This window comes from Narcine bancroftii, chromosome 4 (genome assembly GCF_036971445.1).
Source record: "Narcine bancroftii isolate sNarBan1 chromosome 4, sNarBan1.hap1, whole genome shotgun sequence".
Classification (NCBI taxonomy): Eukaryota; Metazoa; Chordata; class Chondrichthyes; order Torpediniformes; family Narcinidae; genus Narcine; species Narcine bancroftii.
The window spans coordinates 241,681,635-241,698,348 of record NC_091472.1 but is presented as its reverse complement, the minus strand read 5'-3'; the positions used below and the strand labels follow the sequence as shown (position 1 = coordinate 241,698,348).

Genomic DNA, 16,714 nt, shown 5'->3' with positions numbered 1-16,714 from the left:
ACCTCTGTTCTTAATTTCAATCCTTCAAGCAATAAAGGCCAACATCTATTCCTTCTTGATTACTAACTTTTTGTGCTTCAGGCACAAGCACTCCCAGGTCTCTCTACACTTCAGCATGCTAACTACTATTTTCTTTTCCAAGTTGAATGATCTCACACTTACTAACGTTGTAGTCCATCTGCCAGATCCTTGCCCATTCCGCAGGCTCTACGCCCTTTACACAACGTGCTTATCCACTCAATTTAGCATCATCAGCATGCCATCACAACCAGAGGACATCGAACTTTAGGCCAATTAGTTTGCCCTGCTCTACCTCTTTAGTGGCAGAAATTGTGTCAAGGACCTGACTTCCCATTACCCTCTTTATATCAGTCTTTGGCATGTTACTCCTGTCTTTCACTGTGAAGACTGACACAAAATAGTTGTTCAGGGCCTCAGCCATCTCATCATTACACATTATTAATTTCTCCTTCTCATCTTCTGAGGGGTGCGTGTTTACCTAAGCCACTCTTTACCACTTTTACTCTTTGTTCTTGTATTCAGTGCTAATTTACTTCCATTATCTAACTTTCCTTTATTTATTGTTTTCTTGGAGTTCTTTTACTGCTTTTTAAAGTTTTTACAATCTTCTCATTTCCCACTACTCTTGGTGACTTTAAATGCAGTAGCTTTTAATTTGATGCCTTTACAATCCATGTTAAGTTTTCTAGGTATGTCCTATTCACAAAAGCAGGTCAAATTCAATTCAATTAAAAACAAAAATCTAAGAGATGGAAAGCATTATCAACATGTTCACGAGTAATTTAATCACCAATAAATTGCTTCCCCTTGCTCAGACTGAGCTGTGCAAGTACTGCACAGAGAGCGGTGAAGAGACGGAAGATGAGAAGAGAAAATTACAAGGGATGAAAATCAAATAAGAAAACTTGTCAGAATATTGGTCTAAGTTCAAATATGGGCATTTGAGTGAATTCCAAGGGTAACAGTGACTACGCTCAATATTAAAGCAGCATTTGGCCAGTGTGAGATCAAGAGGCACTGGAAGACAATGATCAAAGTAAATGTACTCAAACAGTACCTTGATGGTTGTTGAAAAATCAATTCTTCTAATCCAGGAATATCACTGCAAAGGTTCCTCAGGGTTAGTGTTGTAAACCCAAACACACATGGCTGGAGGAACTCCACAGGTCAAGCAGCATCAGTTAGAGTAAACAAATGGTTGATGTTTCGTGATAAAGCACTTTATCAAGACTGGAAAAGTATGTGAGAAGCCAGTGTAAAGAGGACAAGGTGAGAGAGTTGGGACAGGAGCCCCATGTGTGACTGGTAAACAAGGTGGAGGTGAAATACGATGGGCAGAAGCAGTAGATTGGAAGATGAGAGTTGAAAACAAAGGGGGCAGGTGGAGAAAGATGGAGTGGAGTGAGTAATTAACAGACAAAGACTGATAGTAGTGGGATCTGATGTAGAGAAGATGAGAATGGTGATATGAAGACCAGAAGAAACCAAAAGGGAAACAAGAGGAAGAATAGAAGGGGTGCAGAAGAAGAGCAAAGGGACTCATTACCTGAAATTAGAAAATCCTACATTAATACCATTGACCAGAAGGAATATGAGAAAATGAGGTGTTGTTCCTCTGGTTTATGTTGGGCCTCCCGCTGATACTGGAGTTAACCCAGGACAGATGTGTTGTGTGGGAATGGAAATTAAAATGGCACACCATTGTGGTTGTATATCCATATGGACAGTTGCTCTGAAAACTGGCCCAAATATTTTTAGCTGTTTCTTCCATGGAAATGATCTTCTACCAGAAGATCAGGTAGGAATTTTCACTGGTAATTGCAAATCATTCAATTCCATTTGCAAACTTTAACAAATGAAGTATTCTTCAAATTTTGCAACACACAAGTACCTGGCAATGACCTTTTTTAACACAAGTGTTTTTAACTACCTACCCTTCCCATTCAATGCTATTGCCAGCTCCTAGAGTATCAAGATCCTGGAAGATAAACAATGACCAGAAATTCAAGTGAAGCAGTGATGCACAAGTACAAATATGTCACTACAAAGCAAATCAAGGGCCAGGTGCTCCAAAACAATTGGCTCAGTTCCTGACAGATCATGATCAAGACACAAGACAGAGCATTATGGAATCATTACATGCCTGAATGAATGCAGCTCTAACAGTATTTAAGCAGCTCAACATCATTCAGGATAAAGCAGGTTGTTTAATTGCTATCCCATCCACTATCCTAAACATTCATTTTCTTCACTAGCAGTGCACCCTGTGCACATTACAAAGTGAATACGTTACATTTAAACCAAAAGCATCCCTCAACCATTAAGAAGAACAAGAACAGGAACACCTACAGGATCTCATTTATCTCATCTCAACAGACGTAGAAATATTTTTCAATCCCTGACGACCATGATTTAAATCTGGAAATTCCCTTACCAACAGCACTGAAGATTCAAAATGGTTCACCACAAACATCTCAAAAGCAAAAGAAAATAAATGCCAGTAATGCCAGCAAAGTCCAAATCTTAAAAAATGAATCAAAAAAAGTCTACCTCATTACAAAAATGATTCATGCCTACGTGGGTCAATTATTTTCCCAACTGCCAGTGTTCTTTAAAGGAAGGAAGAAAATTAGGTAAAAGGTGAAAGAAATAATCATCAAGAATAATGATTATAAGCAAAGTTTAAGCATTTCAGGAAGAACATTTAATATCCAATATTCTAAAAATCAGAGAATCCACAAAATATTAAACTTCAATATTTGCCATTACCTGTTTTGTGATATCAAAAACCACAATGGCAGCTTGGGCTCCCCTGTAATACATTGGTGCTAAACTGTGATAACGTTCCTGACCAGCAGTATCCCAAATCTCAAATTTCACTGTTGTGTCATCCAAACAAACAGACTGAGCAAGAAAGGCAGCTGCAAAATAACAAAATGTACAGTGCAATTAGCTTCAAAAAGACCAACTGACCATTCTTACAGTTTATTTATCCTTCTCACAAATGGTAATTTGTTTTTCTTGCATTTCAGCTTGTGGATGTTAATATCATGAAGTTCCGGATCACAATTCAGCTGAGTGCACAATACCTGTAATAAAATAGACCCATTTCAACAAATCAGAGATGGCAAAGATAAAAGCAGAAAGCACTCTATGACAGAATGGAAACATTCTTTATGACAGTGACCATTTTAAAGTATCCATCTAAGCCCTTCACAATTTATCAGTATTTTGAACTATTTTTCAAAAATTCCTAATGCAACTCAATCTGAATATCAATGGGCTAAGCCACTCACTGAAACTTCTTACATTAATAAATAAGAAGTGAAGCACTATATGTGATATCCAAAGCCAACACTTGCTGGTTATAATTCTTTTCTGAAGATGTCTGAAACTGCACATGATCATTCACAACTTTGATGTTATGGAATCAGCTTAACAGCATGGAAACAGATCCTTTGACCCAACTCAACCATGCCAAGTGGTCCACCTACACTAGTTGCACCTACCTCCATTTAGCCATTCTAAACAATCCCTCTAAACTTTTCTCATCCATGTCTGAACATTGCTATTGTATCTGCATTTACCACTTCTTCTGGCAATTCACTCTACAAACTTACTAGTCTGTGTGGAAAAAAGGTTATTTTAAATCTTTCCCTTCCACCTTGAATCTATGCCCTCCAGTTTTAGACTCCCCTATCCTGGGGGAAAAAAAATGGATTCATCTATCACCTTATGATTTTATATACTGCTAAAAAATTCCCCTCAGCCTCCTATGCTTCAGAGAGAAAAATCCCAACCTATCCTCAAAACACAAGATCTCCAGTACCTCATGAATCTTTTCAACACCTTTTCCAGCTTAATGAAATCCTTCCTGTAACTGGGCAACCAGAACTGCATGCAATACTTCAAGTTTGGTCTTGCCAACATCTTGTACAGATATTGCATAATGTCTCATGGTTATGGTGTAATATTAACCAATTTCTAGCCTTCTGGAATCTCACCTGTGTCTTATGTTGATGCAAATATCTCTGCCAGAGCTTTTAATCACATTGAAGTAGTTTTCACAGTTTTCAATGACATATCCACTCCATCACCAAGACAGTACACTATCACTTCTGATCCTGCTTCAGCTTATCTCCATGCTACTATTTTATCCACACTTATCCAATTCTCTCTGGCTAACCTTCCATCATCTTTTCAATATAAAGAACCTTGTTGGGTAGTGTCAGAACAACAATCTTGCTCTCAAAAAAATCACCCAAGGAGCTTATTGTTGATTTTAGGAAGCAGAGGTAGAGAGATCATGCATCTATTTGCAATGATGGGAAGAAGGTAGAGAGAGTCAGAATATTCAAGTTCATGGAAGTTCATCGAAAGCACATCAGCACCTCTACCTTGTGAGGAGATTTGGCATGTCGTTGGATCTTTGGATACCGTGACGGATTATATCATATTTTATATTGTATATAGATATGTTTTTGGAGATTGAGGGGGTAGTCTAGGTGACAAACAAACACAAACACTTCATAAAATAGATCTCATTTAAAATGCAAGAGCTTTGCTCAAACCAGACACTCCGGCCTCAGTCCCTTCGTAAAGTCAATAAAAACTGTTTTACTAAAGGTATAAGCAGGTGCAAATAGAAGAACCTGAGCTCAAGAGATTTCACAAGTAGGTGTTAATTGGACTTGCTGTGGAGTAATGGATTATTGCTTTGAAAGCAACAGATGCACGGGCTCAGAAGTTTGGGTATGGTGCTGCAATCTGTCTGGTTGCAGTTTGCTGTTCTAAGAAGATCATGTGGTTTTACAAGAGAGGGAGAGAACTGGTTTCTGCACTTATGGCAAGAAGGTAGCTTGTTGAAACCCCTTTTGATGACAGGTTGTGAGTGCTGAGTTCAGCCTGTTCAAAACCCTTGTGGTCCATACAAGAGAAAATGGCTGGTTAGAGTGTTTTACCTGAAATAAGGGAAACAAAAGGAACTCTGTGATGACCTGCAGAAGAAGAGGTTATCATATGCAAAACCTTGATGGGTCAATTTTCTTCGGCAAGACACTCAAGTGGCTGATCGGAGGGAATCAGTTTGTGTGTGTCCAACGAGCAACAAATCTCTCTCTGAAACCAACAAGAACCTTCCTGAGCAGCAACCAATTACCTTTAAGCATCAGAGCTTGGTGAAAATTCATAAATGTTAAACTCTATGCACAGTATAAGAATTGCCTGATACCGGTGAACTTGGAGGAGTGAGAAGTGAGTTTAGACTGTGAATCAAAGAACTTTTCTGAACTTGTACACATTACATACATGTGCGCTTAGAATTAGAAGAGGGTTGTTAGGTTAAGTTAATAGTAATAAGTTAAAGTTTGATCCAGTTTTCATGTTTAAGGATAATTAAAAGCAACTTTTGTTTAAGTAGCCACTTGATGAATTTCTATTGCTGCTGGCTTTGGGGTTCTCTGGGCCTGTAACAATACTCTATCAAACTTCTGCAGGTGCAATGTGGTAAGTACACTGGCTGGTTGCATCACAGTCTGTTTTGTCAATGCAAATGCCCCAAAACAAAGAAACCTGAAGAAGGTAGCAAAAATAGCTAGGTCCATCACAGGTTGACCTCCCATTGGTTGCAGAGTTTGATGTGAGGTGCTGCCTCAAGAAGGCAGCCAAGATCGTAAAGGATTCCCATCACCCTGGTCACATCCTCTTCTCACTGCTACCTTCAACCAGAACAAGGCCACCCTCAAAGTCTTGGTGCCCTTGTAGAGCACAGAAATGGGTTCTTCAGCCCTGTTTTGCCTGTTGACCATAATCTAACCTTGGGAATGTCAATTTAATTTATTCCAATACGAATGATCTCCAAATATCTATAATTCTGTTTTAACAAAGCTTCACTGTTAAAATCCTTATCCTTTCCATGACCTCACAGGACACTCTTCAAGATCTACATTTTTAAAATCTGGCCTCTTGCACATCTGTACATGTGCAACAGTTTTTTTTTTAATTGACTTGTGCAAAAAGCTTTGGAATTTCCTTTTTAAACTCACTATCCCTTCTATCTTTCTAAATACTCCTAAACACCACTTTATTGACCATGCCTTTCAGCCTTTGACATCAAATTCATATTTCATCAAATTTATGTTTGACAATTATCCAAATTAGTATCATGGTTCTCTCAATACTTTAAAGGCAAGTGCAAATTGATGCTCCTGATACTTGTACCAATTAACTAGGTGAAAGTAGTTTTGACATCCAAGAAAAAAAAAATCCAGTTGATGAGGAGTCTGGTATCATTCTAAGGTCACATATGCCACTGATTTGGGTGAAATGCAAATTAAATGAAGACACTTTATATTAAAAAAAAATCTAAAGATGCAAGAGTTATCTGGAAATGGCTATTTCACTTGCTTATGTAAAAATAAATGACTGTTGATTGTGATGACAGGAAGCACTCTGAGAGGTTTCTGAAAAGGGGCAAAAATTATTTTCCAAGAAAGATCATTTGAAAGTACAACTACAAAATCAGATCAGTCTTTAGCTTGAAATATAATTATAATAAATCTGGGTACCGTTTCTAAGTCAATTAGTATGCAGAATCAAATACTCACAGGGAAATTCATTTCCCAGGTCATCAGAAGAAATTTTAAAAAATACTTTATTTAAAATCAACACATATTACAACAATTAATAAATAATAAATCACAATAATAGTTTACAAATATATGTTGATTAATATAAAAGAGGAAAACCTTTTTATTTAAAAAAAACAACTAATTCCTCCCTCCCCCCCCGTAACCCTTACTAACCCTTCTAAACTAAAACCCAAATCTAAAATACATAAATAGCATAGCTTTATATTGATTTGGATTGCTTCAGAGGGTGCACTAGGATCTCAAAGAAAACATTTTGCTAATAAGCCCTTACTCATTTTCTGGGAAAACTTCACCAGTTTGGAGGATTCAAAGAAACTATTTATAATTTTAATCCGATTATTGGAGCATACGGGCTCCAAACTTGTAAGAATACAGAGTATTTTTTTAAAAATTCTAAAGGGATACAACTTTGAATCTCTGTATGCCATTTTCCTTACGTCAATGAAACATTTGATTTCCAAGTAACAGCAATACAGTTCCTTGCTATTACCAAAACTAATTTAAGAAATTTCAATTGAAATTTTAGGAGTTATATTCTCAAAATTTCCCATCAACAATAATTCAGGATTTAAAAGAAAAAAATCAATACCCATAATTCATTGTAAGAATTTACTAACAGAAATCCAAAAAGATTTAACCTTTGCACAAGAGCATGTAGAATGAACAAAAGTTCCAACATCCTTTCCTCATCTAAAACATTGATCCGATGTATCAGATCTTCATCTATTCAATTTCTGAGGCATAATATACAATTAATGTAAAAAGTTTTAATAAAGTAATCTATATCTTATATTAATTGTATTAGACATAACTTCTTTACATAAATCTTGCCAAACCTGTTGGTCTATTGATATACATAAATCTTTTTCTCATCTTTCTCTTGACTTAAACAAATCTAATTTAGGTGCTTTCTCTTGTATCATCATATACACTACTGAAATAATTTTTTTTAGCCATTCCATCAACAATTAACTGTTCTAAATCTGTAAGATCTTTTAAAATCATATCAGATCCTAATTTCTCTCTTAAATAAGCTCTTAATTGAGTGTATAGCAATAAAGTGTATTGCGAAGAACATCATACTTAATTTTTAATTGATCAAATTTATTCTAAATACTAAGTTAATGTTTCAATATTGGAGCATCTCTATCAGTTGTCATCAACCTTGGTTCCCATTTATAAATAAATTCTTCAGGTATAGTTTCTCCAATCTTATTTAATTCAATTTTGACCCATGATTATTTAATTTTCCCAAATAGAGAAACGAGATTTTAATTGTGCAGCTTTATAATAATTCCTAAAATTAGGAAGTTGTAATCCTCCTAATTTGCATTTCCATGTTAATTTTTCTAGAGAATTTTTTTTACCAATTTCCCTTTCCAAAGAAATGTCCTAACTTGTTTATTTAATTCCTTTAAAAAATCTGAGGTATGGAAATAGGTAAAGTCTGCAATAAATATTGAATTCTCAGAAAAATATTTTACTTTAATGCAATTGACTCTTCCAATTAAAGTAATAAGGAAATTTATACACTTCTTTAAATCTTGATCTATTTTCTTAAATGATGGAATATTATTTAATTTGTATAATTTTTCAAATTATTATCAGTACGTATACCTAACTATTTAATTTTTTTCTGTCCATTTAAATTGAATATTTTTTCAACATTGTAAATAATCCCCCTGTACCAATTCCATTACCTCACTTTTATCCCAATTTATTTTATATCCTGAAAATTTTCCATATTCTATCAACTACTTATAAAGTCTAGGTAATGATAATTGTGGTTGATTTAAATACACTAACACATCATCTGCGAATAAACTAATCTTATGTTCAGTCTGATTTATTACAAATCATTTCAACTGTTAATCAGTATGAATCTTTTGTGCAATAGGTTCTATAGCCAAAACAAACAAAGCTGGTGATAAAGAACATCCCTGTCTACTCAATCTGGTTAAATTAAATGATCGAGATACCTGTCCATTTATAATCCTTAGGATACAATCCTTAGGATTTTTATATAGAGCTTTAATCCAATTTATAAAATTCGATACAAAGCCAAATTTACTCAAAACTTTAAATACAAATCCTATTCTAATCTATCAAAAGCTTTTTCTGCATCTAAAGCCTCTGCTATACTTAAATCCTTTTTCTTTTATGCGAAATGAATTATACTTAATAACCTTACTATATTTTTCAAAGTTTGTCTATTTTTAACAAAACCTGTTTGATCCATATTTATCAATTCAGGAAGATAATCATTAATTTTGTTTGCTCATACTTTTGCTATAATTCTATAATCAACATTTAACAATGATATAGGTCTATATGAAGGTTTTAATGGATCTCTATTATTTTTAGGGATATAATTTTAATTTTCCTAATATAGATTGGGAAACACATTCTGTGAAGGGGCTGGATGGATTAGAATTTGTAAAATGTGTGCAGGATAGTTTTTCCCAGCAATATGTTGAGGTACCCACGAGCGAAGGGGGAGTGCTGGATCTACTGTTGGACAATGAGAGAGGGCCGATAACTGAGGTGTGTGCTGGGGATAACTTCGGATCCAGTGATCATGGCACCATTAGTTTAAATATAATTATGGAAAGGGATAGGTCTGGTCTGAAGATTTAGGTTTTTGAGTGGGGGAAAGCCAGAAATGGGAAGGGATTTGCAAGGAGTGGTCTGGTCTGATTTGTTTATGGGAAGGAGGTAGAGGAGAATTGGTCATCATTTAAAGGTGAGATTTTGAGGGTGCAGAATCTTTATGTTCCTCTTAGGATAAAAGGCAGGGCCAAATGCTCAAGGAAGATCAAAAAGTTTGTTTGAAATAAAAGGGAGGCCTACATTAAATACAAGAGACAAGGTATGTACGAGATGCTTGGAAAATACATGGATTGTAAAAAGCTTAAGAAAGAAATTAGGATAGCGAAAAGAAAAAATGAGGAGGCTATAGCGAACACGGTGAAAGTAAATTGAAGGGTTTTTACAAATACCTGAATAACAAAAGGAGAGTGAAGGATAAAATTTGTCCATTAGAGAATGAGAGCAGACAAATGTGTGCGGAGCAAGATGAGATGTGGGAAATATTGAATGTTCTTCATATGGATGACTCAGTCAATCAGCAAAAACGGCAGGAACTTAAACAGTATAAAAGCAGCCTTTTGAGCCCAAAAATGGAATGAGCTTAATGTGTGTGTGTGTGTGTGTGTGTGTGTGTGTGTGTGTGTGTGTGTGTGTGCCAAAAGCAAAAAAAAAACATCTATTCTACTATATGTATCAAATCAATTAGAATTTAAAAAATTCCCCATCTTTAGGATGTGCTCTTCTCCTTGTATCAATTAAGTTTAAATCCTTCATTAACTAAAACAATGTTTTAGCTGCTTTAGATTTAACTGTTGTTTTCAATAAAGGATCTAAAAAAAAATTAAAATCTCCTCCTACTAAAATATTTTCATGAACATCTGGTAAATTCATAAAAGTATCTTGTATAAATTTCTCATCATCTATATTTGGTGCATATATAATTGAGTCCATTCCTCTGAGAATATTTGACAATTTACCATTACATATTTACCAGCTGGATCTGTATCACATTTTGAAATTTAACTGGCAGATATTCCTTCAATAAAATTACCTGGTCTACCCAATCTCTTTTTAATTTTAAATGTGCTTTTTCAGTTAAATGAAGACAGCTCTTCAGCGCTTGACGTCCTGCTTTGCGGAAACTGCCAAAATGTTTGGCCTGGAAGTCAGCCTGAAGAAAACTGAGGTCCTCCATCAGCCAGCTCCCCACCATGACTACCAGCCCCCCCACATCTCCATCGGGCACACAAAACTCAAAACGGTCAACCAGTTTACCTATCTCGGCTGCACCATTTCATCAGATGCAAGGATCGACAATGAGATAGACAACAGACTCGCCAAGGCAAATAGCGCCTTTGGAAGACTACACAAAAGAGTCTGGAAAAACAACCAACTGAAAAACCTCACAAAGATAAGCGTATACAGAGCCGTTGTCATACCCACACTCCTGTTCGGCTCCGAATCATGGGTCCTCTACCGGCACCACCTACGGCTCCTAGAACGCTTCCACCAGCGTTGTCTCCGCTCCATCCTCAACATCCATTGGAGCGCTCACACCCCTAACGTCGAGGTACTCGAGATGGCAGAGGTCGACAGCATCGAGTCCACGCTGCTGAAGATCCAGCTGCGCTGGATGGGTCACGTCTCCAGAATGGAGGACCATCGCCTTCCCAAGATCGTGTTATATGGCGAGCTCTCCACTGGCCACCGTGACAGAGGTGCACCAAAGAAAAGGTACAAGGACTGCCTAAAGAAATCTCTTGGTGCCTGCCACATTGACCACCGCCAGTGGGCTGATAACGCCTCAAACCGTGCATCTTGGCGCCTCACAGTTTGGCGGGCAGCAGCCTCCTTTGAAGAAGACCGCAGAGCCCACCTCACTGACAAAAGGCAAAGGAGGAAAAACCCAACACCCAACCCCAACCAACCAATTTTCCCTTGCAACCGCTGCAATCGTGTCTGCCTGTCCCGCATCGGACTGGTCAGCCACAAACGAGCCTGCAGCCGACGTGGACTTTTTTACCCCCTCCATAAATCTTCGTCCGCAAAGCCAAGCCAAAGAAGAAGAAAGAATCTCTTGTATATTTAACCAAAAAAGGACAAAATCTTCTTTCTTTTTATTTACCCATTAATTCCATTAATATTAAAATTCATAATCTTTATTGCTTGATCCATTTTACAAAGTTCCTTTCCACCACTCCTGTCTAGGAAGAATTCCCACAAATTGATTTCGTCCTGAACATTATCATCTGCAATCCAAAAACATCAAAATTATTCAGAATAAGTACATCATAATTAATTACTGAAATAAAAGGAAGAAAAAAGAAAAGTAAAACTAGCAGTACCACCTTCCATTTTACCGGTCATGGACAAACCACAAAAATACACGTAGCTGTTAGAAATCAAACAAACATTCCCCAAACCTGTGGGGAAAAGAAAACTTTATCTAACCAACAATTCCATCCAATATAAGGATTCTTCATCAAAAAGAAGAAAAAAGGGAGATAACACCCCCTCTTTTTATATATCAAATTCATTGCAACAAAGCAGTGCCCTATGTTACTTGAATTTGAGGCAGATTCACAGCATACTCTTCAGTTTGTAAATAATTTGATTTGGTACAAATATTGTCAAAGTAGCTGGATAACGCAAAATAAATCAATTACCTTTATTATACAAAAGTTTCTTTACTGGATTAAATTCTCTCCTTTTCTTCAATAAATTTTGACTCAAATCTGGATTTTTAAAAATAGCTCATCTCCTTCATAACTCAAAGGTCCATATTCTCTAGGTTTTCTCATCATTAGACCCAGAAGTCTCTCTCTATCCTGGTAATTCAAAAATCTAACCAGGATAGATCACTTTAAATTAATTTTAAAGTAGTTTTTAAATTAAGTTCACTTTTCTTAATATGATTTTTTTAAAATTTATCCTGCAGGAGTTGATAAATTGCATGATGCTTCTCACGACGTCCCCCAACCGAAGAAAATTTCTGGCCATTGGTGAACAGCCCAAACAAGTGAATAACCATACTTTCCGATCTTCTCAAATCCATCTAACTTTTACTAATTCAATTCTTCACTTTCCGTTTGATGAACGATACCCATACTCCATCCAAACATACCACAGATTTGTAGGAAATATTTTTTTTTAAATTGGAACAATCAGTTGCTTAGTTGGGATACCAGTTCATGGAGACCATTAATTAATCAGAGCTCTCTCCTCAGAACAAGTATTGGATTTCTACCAATTAGATATTGTCATCAGGAAGTGCTGCCCAGTACATTAATGTAAAGAAATCTCGATCACCATGTGCTATTTCAGATTTCCATTTCTTCTTATAATCTACTAACTTTTAAAAACTTAACCTTGGAGACATACATATTATCAGAGTGTCACAGAATTAGAAAGGCACAGAAAAGGGTCTTCTTACCCACTTCATCCACATCATGATTTATCAATGCTGATCTTATTTGCCTGCCTTTTAATTGTTGTAATTGATCTGGATCTACAACATCCTCTGGCAGATCATTCCATATAACCACCAATCTGTGTAAAAAAAATCTCTCTTTTTAACTTAAACCAAAGCCCTCTCATTTTAGAAGAAAAATCTGATTATCTATCCCATCTCCACCTAATGTTATCAACTTTTTTAAGGACACACTCAGCCTATGACCTCAGACAATGAGGAAAAAACCCAATCAATCAAATCTCTCCTTATAAATACAAACATCTATTGCAGACAACAGCTGGTAAATTTCCTATATACTCTCTTTTATGCTACAATATGGTTCATGATGTGTGGCAAACAGAACCAAACACAATAGTCAAAGTGCAGCTGAACAATATTTTGTAGAGCTGCAACATAAGACTTCAATTTTTATATTCATTGCCTCAGTCTATAAATGCAAGCATGTCAAATGCCTTTTATCATTATCGTATCAACCAGTATCATTATTCTTAGGGAACAATGAACTTAAACCCAAGGTCCCTCTACACATTAACATTCATGAGGTTCCTGATACTCACCAAATGTACACAGTAAATATCTCAATTTACCTCTTTTCATCCTTAGCACAATTTTGCACTCGAGTGAATATTAATATTGACTTAGAATTCAGAGAATGGGAAAATAAAGCCCCTGAAATGCAAATAAATGCCAAAAAGAATTGCTGGAATTATTCCGTAGATCAGACAGCAGGTATTGGGACAGAAAGAGTTGCCTTTTCAACAACCTCTTGTCAAACAGAGAAAAGGAGATATAGTTGGGTAAAACAAGTAGAGAGAAAAGAATAACAGGGTAGGAAAGAATATAACATAAGGAAAGGTCTCTGATAGGGTGGAAGCTCAGGAGTGATTAAATTACAAAAGGGACGATAATGAAACACATCAGATGTTGACATCTAAATTTATGATGGCAATGGGACAGAAACAAAACATGGAACTATAGTTATAATAAATGCGAATGAAGAATAATTACCATAATTTAGGACAGAAAATAACCAAAAGGGAGAATGAGAATCAAAAGGAGGTGTTTCCAAGCTCTCACTCCAGTTTTTTGGAGTACTACACAAAGGTGAAAAAAGGGACAGGTAGAGGTGTGAGGCAGGGAATTAGAACATAGAACATTAAAACACAGTACAGGCCCTTTGGCCTACAAAGGTTGTTCCAACCTTTACAAATCTACTCAACAATCTAAACCTTCTCCACTTCACATCCATCACCCTCCATTTTTCTAGCAAACATGTGCCTGTTTAAGGGTCTTTAAATGTCCCTTTTGTACCAGCTTCCACCATCACAACACCGGCAATACATTCCAGACACCTACTACTCTACTACTCTGTGTAAACAAAAAACATATCCCTGGCATCTCCCCTAAACTTGCCTCCCCTCCTCACCTTAAACAGATGTCCTCTGGTATTTGCTACTGTTGCCAGAGGAAAAAAGATGCTGGCTGTCCATCCTATCTAATAATCTTCTAGACTTTTATTTTCACTTCTCATCCTTCCGTACTCTAAAGAGAAAACCCCTAGCTTTGTTAACCTTGCTTCATAAGGCACAATCTCAATCCAGGCAACATCCTGGTAACTCTCCCTGTATCTTCTCCAAAGCTTCCACATCTTTCCTGTTATGAGGCGACCAGAAATGAGCATGTGTGGTCAAACCAGAATTTTATAGAGCTGCAATATTACCTCATGCCTTTTCAACTCAATCCCCTAAGTAATAAAGGCCAGCATAGCCATAAACCTTCTTAACTATTTTAATCAACCTACACACCAAACTTGAGAGTTCTATCGATTGGGCCATCAAGGTCTGTGTTCTTCCTGCCATTAATCACGTACACCACTTTCAAGTTTGATTTTCCAAAATGCATCACACATGCTTATCCAGATTGGACTCAATTTGCCACTTTTCTGCACAACTCTGGATCCTGTCTCCATCCTGTTGTAACCTACAACAACCTTCAACACTATCTGCAACAGCTCCAAACTTTGTGTCATCCAAAAACTTACTGACCAACCGTCCAATTCTATGTCCATGTCATTTAAATATAAAAAAAATTACAAAGAGCAGATCCCTGAGAAACTCCACATGTCTCTGACCTCCAAGCAGAATACATTTGATCTACCATTACTCTCTGCTTTCTGCAGGGAAGGTTCCATAGATCCATGCCTCTTGAATTTCTGAATGAGTCTACCATGGGGACCTTGTAAAATGCCTTATTAAAATCAATATACACCATATCTACCGTACTACCTTCATCAATATTTGGTCACTTCCTCAAAACACTTAATTAGGCTTGCAAGGCACTACCTGGCCTCACAAAGTCAAAGACCATCCCTGAGAAGACTATGCTTACTTAAATGCTCATAAATCCTATCCACAAGAATCCTTGCAATTGTTTGCCCACCACTGACAAAATTCTCCTTATTACTTTTGTTTTAAAAACAAGGGGACTACCTTTGCCATTCTCCAATCCTCTGATACTTCTTCTGAGGCCAGGGAGAATGCAAAGATCATTGCCAATGCCCCAGCAATATCTTCCCTTGCTTACTGTAGTAATAGGGGGTGTATCTCATCTGGTCATGGGACTTATCAATCTGAATGTTTTTAGGAAGATCCAGCCTTCCTCTTACACAAGCTTATTCTATACTGACCTCATATTGGCCTAGGTCCCTCTCTCTGAACACTGAAGTATTTGTTTTGACCTCCAGGCACATTGCCTCCTTTATCCTTAAGCAGCCTCCCTTCACTCTAGTCATCCTTCTGTTATTCATATGTACATACAAGGCCTTAATTTTTTTCACTAATCCTACTTGCCAAGGCATTCTCATGTCCCCTTCTAGGTCCCCTAAGTCCTTTCTTAAGTATCTTTATAGCTACCATACAATTATCATGAGCCTTTTCTGACATTTTCTTCCTAAACTTTATGTATGCTGGATTTAAAACAAAAGATGCTTTGAAGCTATGAGCCATGCTTCTGGAATGAATGGGAATATAGGACACACTAAAAAAAATAAGGTAATCAAATTTTAATTTGCTCTCCCAAATATAGAGAAGCCTGCATCATAACCAGTACCACTAAGTACTTAAACTGGAATTAATACAAATAAATCCAGGAAAAGTTTTACCTGGAAGTGGTGTTACAATCCCGAATGGTGGAACAGGGAAATTGTAAAAGGGATATTTAGCTCCTTTAGTAGCATGTGATGATACCATGAAAAAGAGATAGAGTGATTGAAAAGTTGAGGACTGAAATTTCTTTTACAGTATGTTCACATTAGAAGACATGTTAGGTATCAAAATCTTTACTAAAGATAGCAGAATCTGCATAGATGATAAAAGGTGATGGAGATGGAAGGACAAAAGAAACACTGCTTTACTTGGTGGGAGGACAAAAGGCAAGAACATTGCAATCAATCATTGAGAAGCCAGCCAGCCACAGTGGAAGGAAATCTTCAATTCAGGAAGCAGGAACACATACCACAAACAATGGGATTGAAGGTTTTATTTCAGAACATCCTCAAGGCAAAGGTCTTTTCATCAAACACAGGTTCATTTTATTGAGGAAAATAATTACAAATGTTTATATTGGACCTGAAAGAAATGGATGTTGCAACTATAGATATAGGCATCAGACAGTGGTAGATTAGATGACACCAAGAATAGTAAAAAAAAATTTGAGACAGAAATTACATTGGCATTAGGAATTACATTAGGAAATCTTAAAAGCATAAGCATCTAGGAGAGGACAAGATTAAAAAAAAAGGAATTTTGAAGTCGAGAAAAAGGGTCTACTGTATCAAAGAAGACTTCCAACCAAAGAAACAGGTGCAGACAAAAGAGCTCAGCATCAAGCCCCAATTCAAAATTCACTGAAGCGAGAGGCAATAAGTTGCAGACTCAGAGATTTAAAATAAAGAACAAGTGTTAGAAACACTGAGTGGGCATCC

The 16,714-nt window shown here is 36.6% G+C and overlaps 1 protein-coding gene across 1 annotated transcript in view; it reads right to left on the bottom strand.

Moving 5' to 3' along the window:
- Positions 1-16,714, bottom strand: part of rab5b (RAB5B, member RAS oncogene family) — an 83,709-nt gene that overhangs the window by 27,329 nt on the left and 39,666 nt on the right. Inside the window, exon 3 of the mRNA XM_069934505.1 lies at positions 2,791-2,942. Coding sequence (XP_069790606.1) covers positions 2,791-2,942 — 152 coding nt within the window. The remainder of the gene's footprint in view (positions 1-2,790; positions 2,943-16,714) is intronic.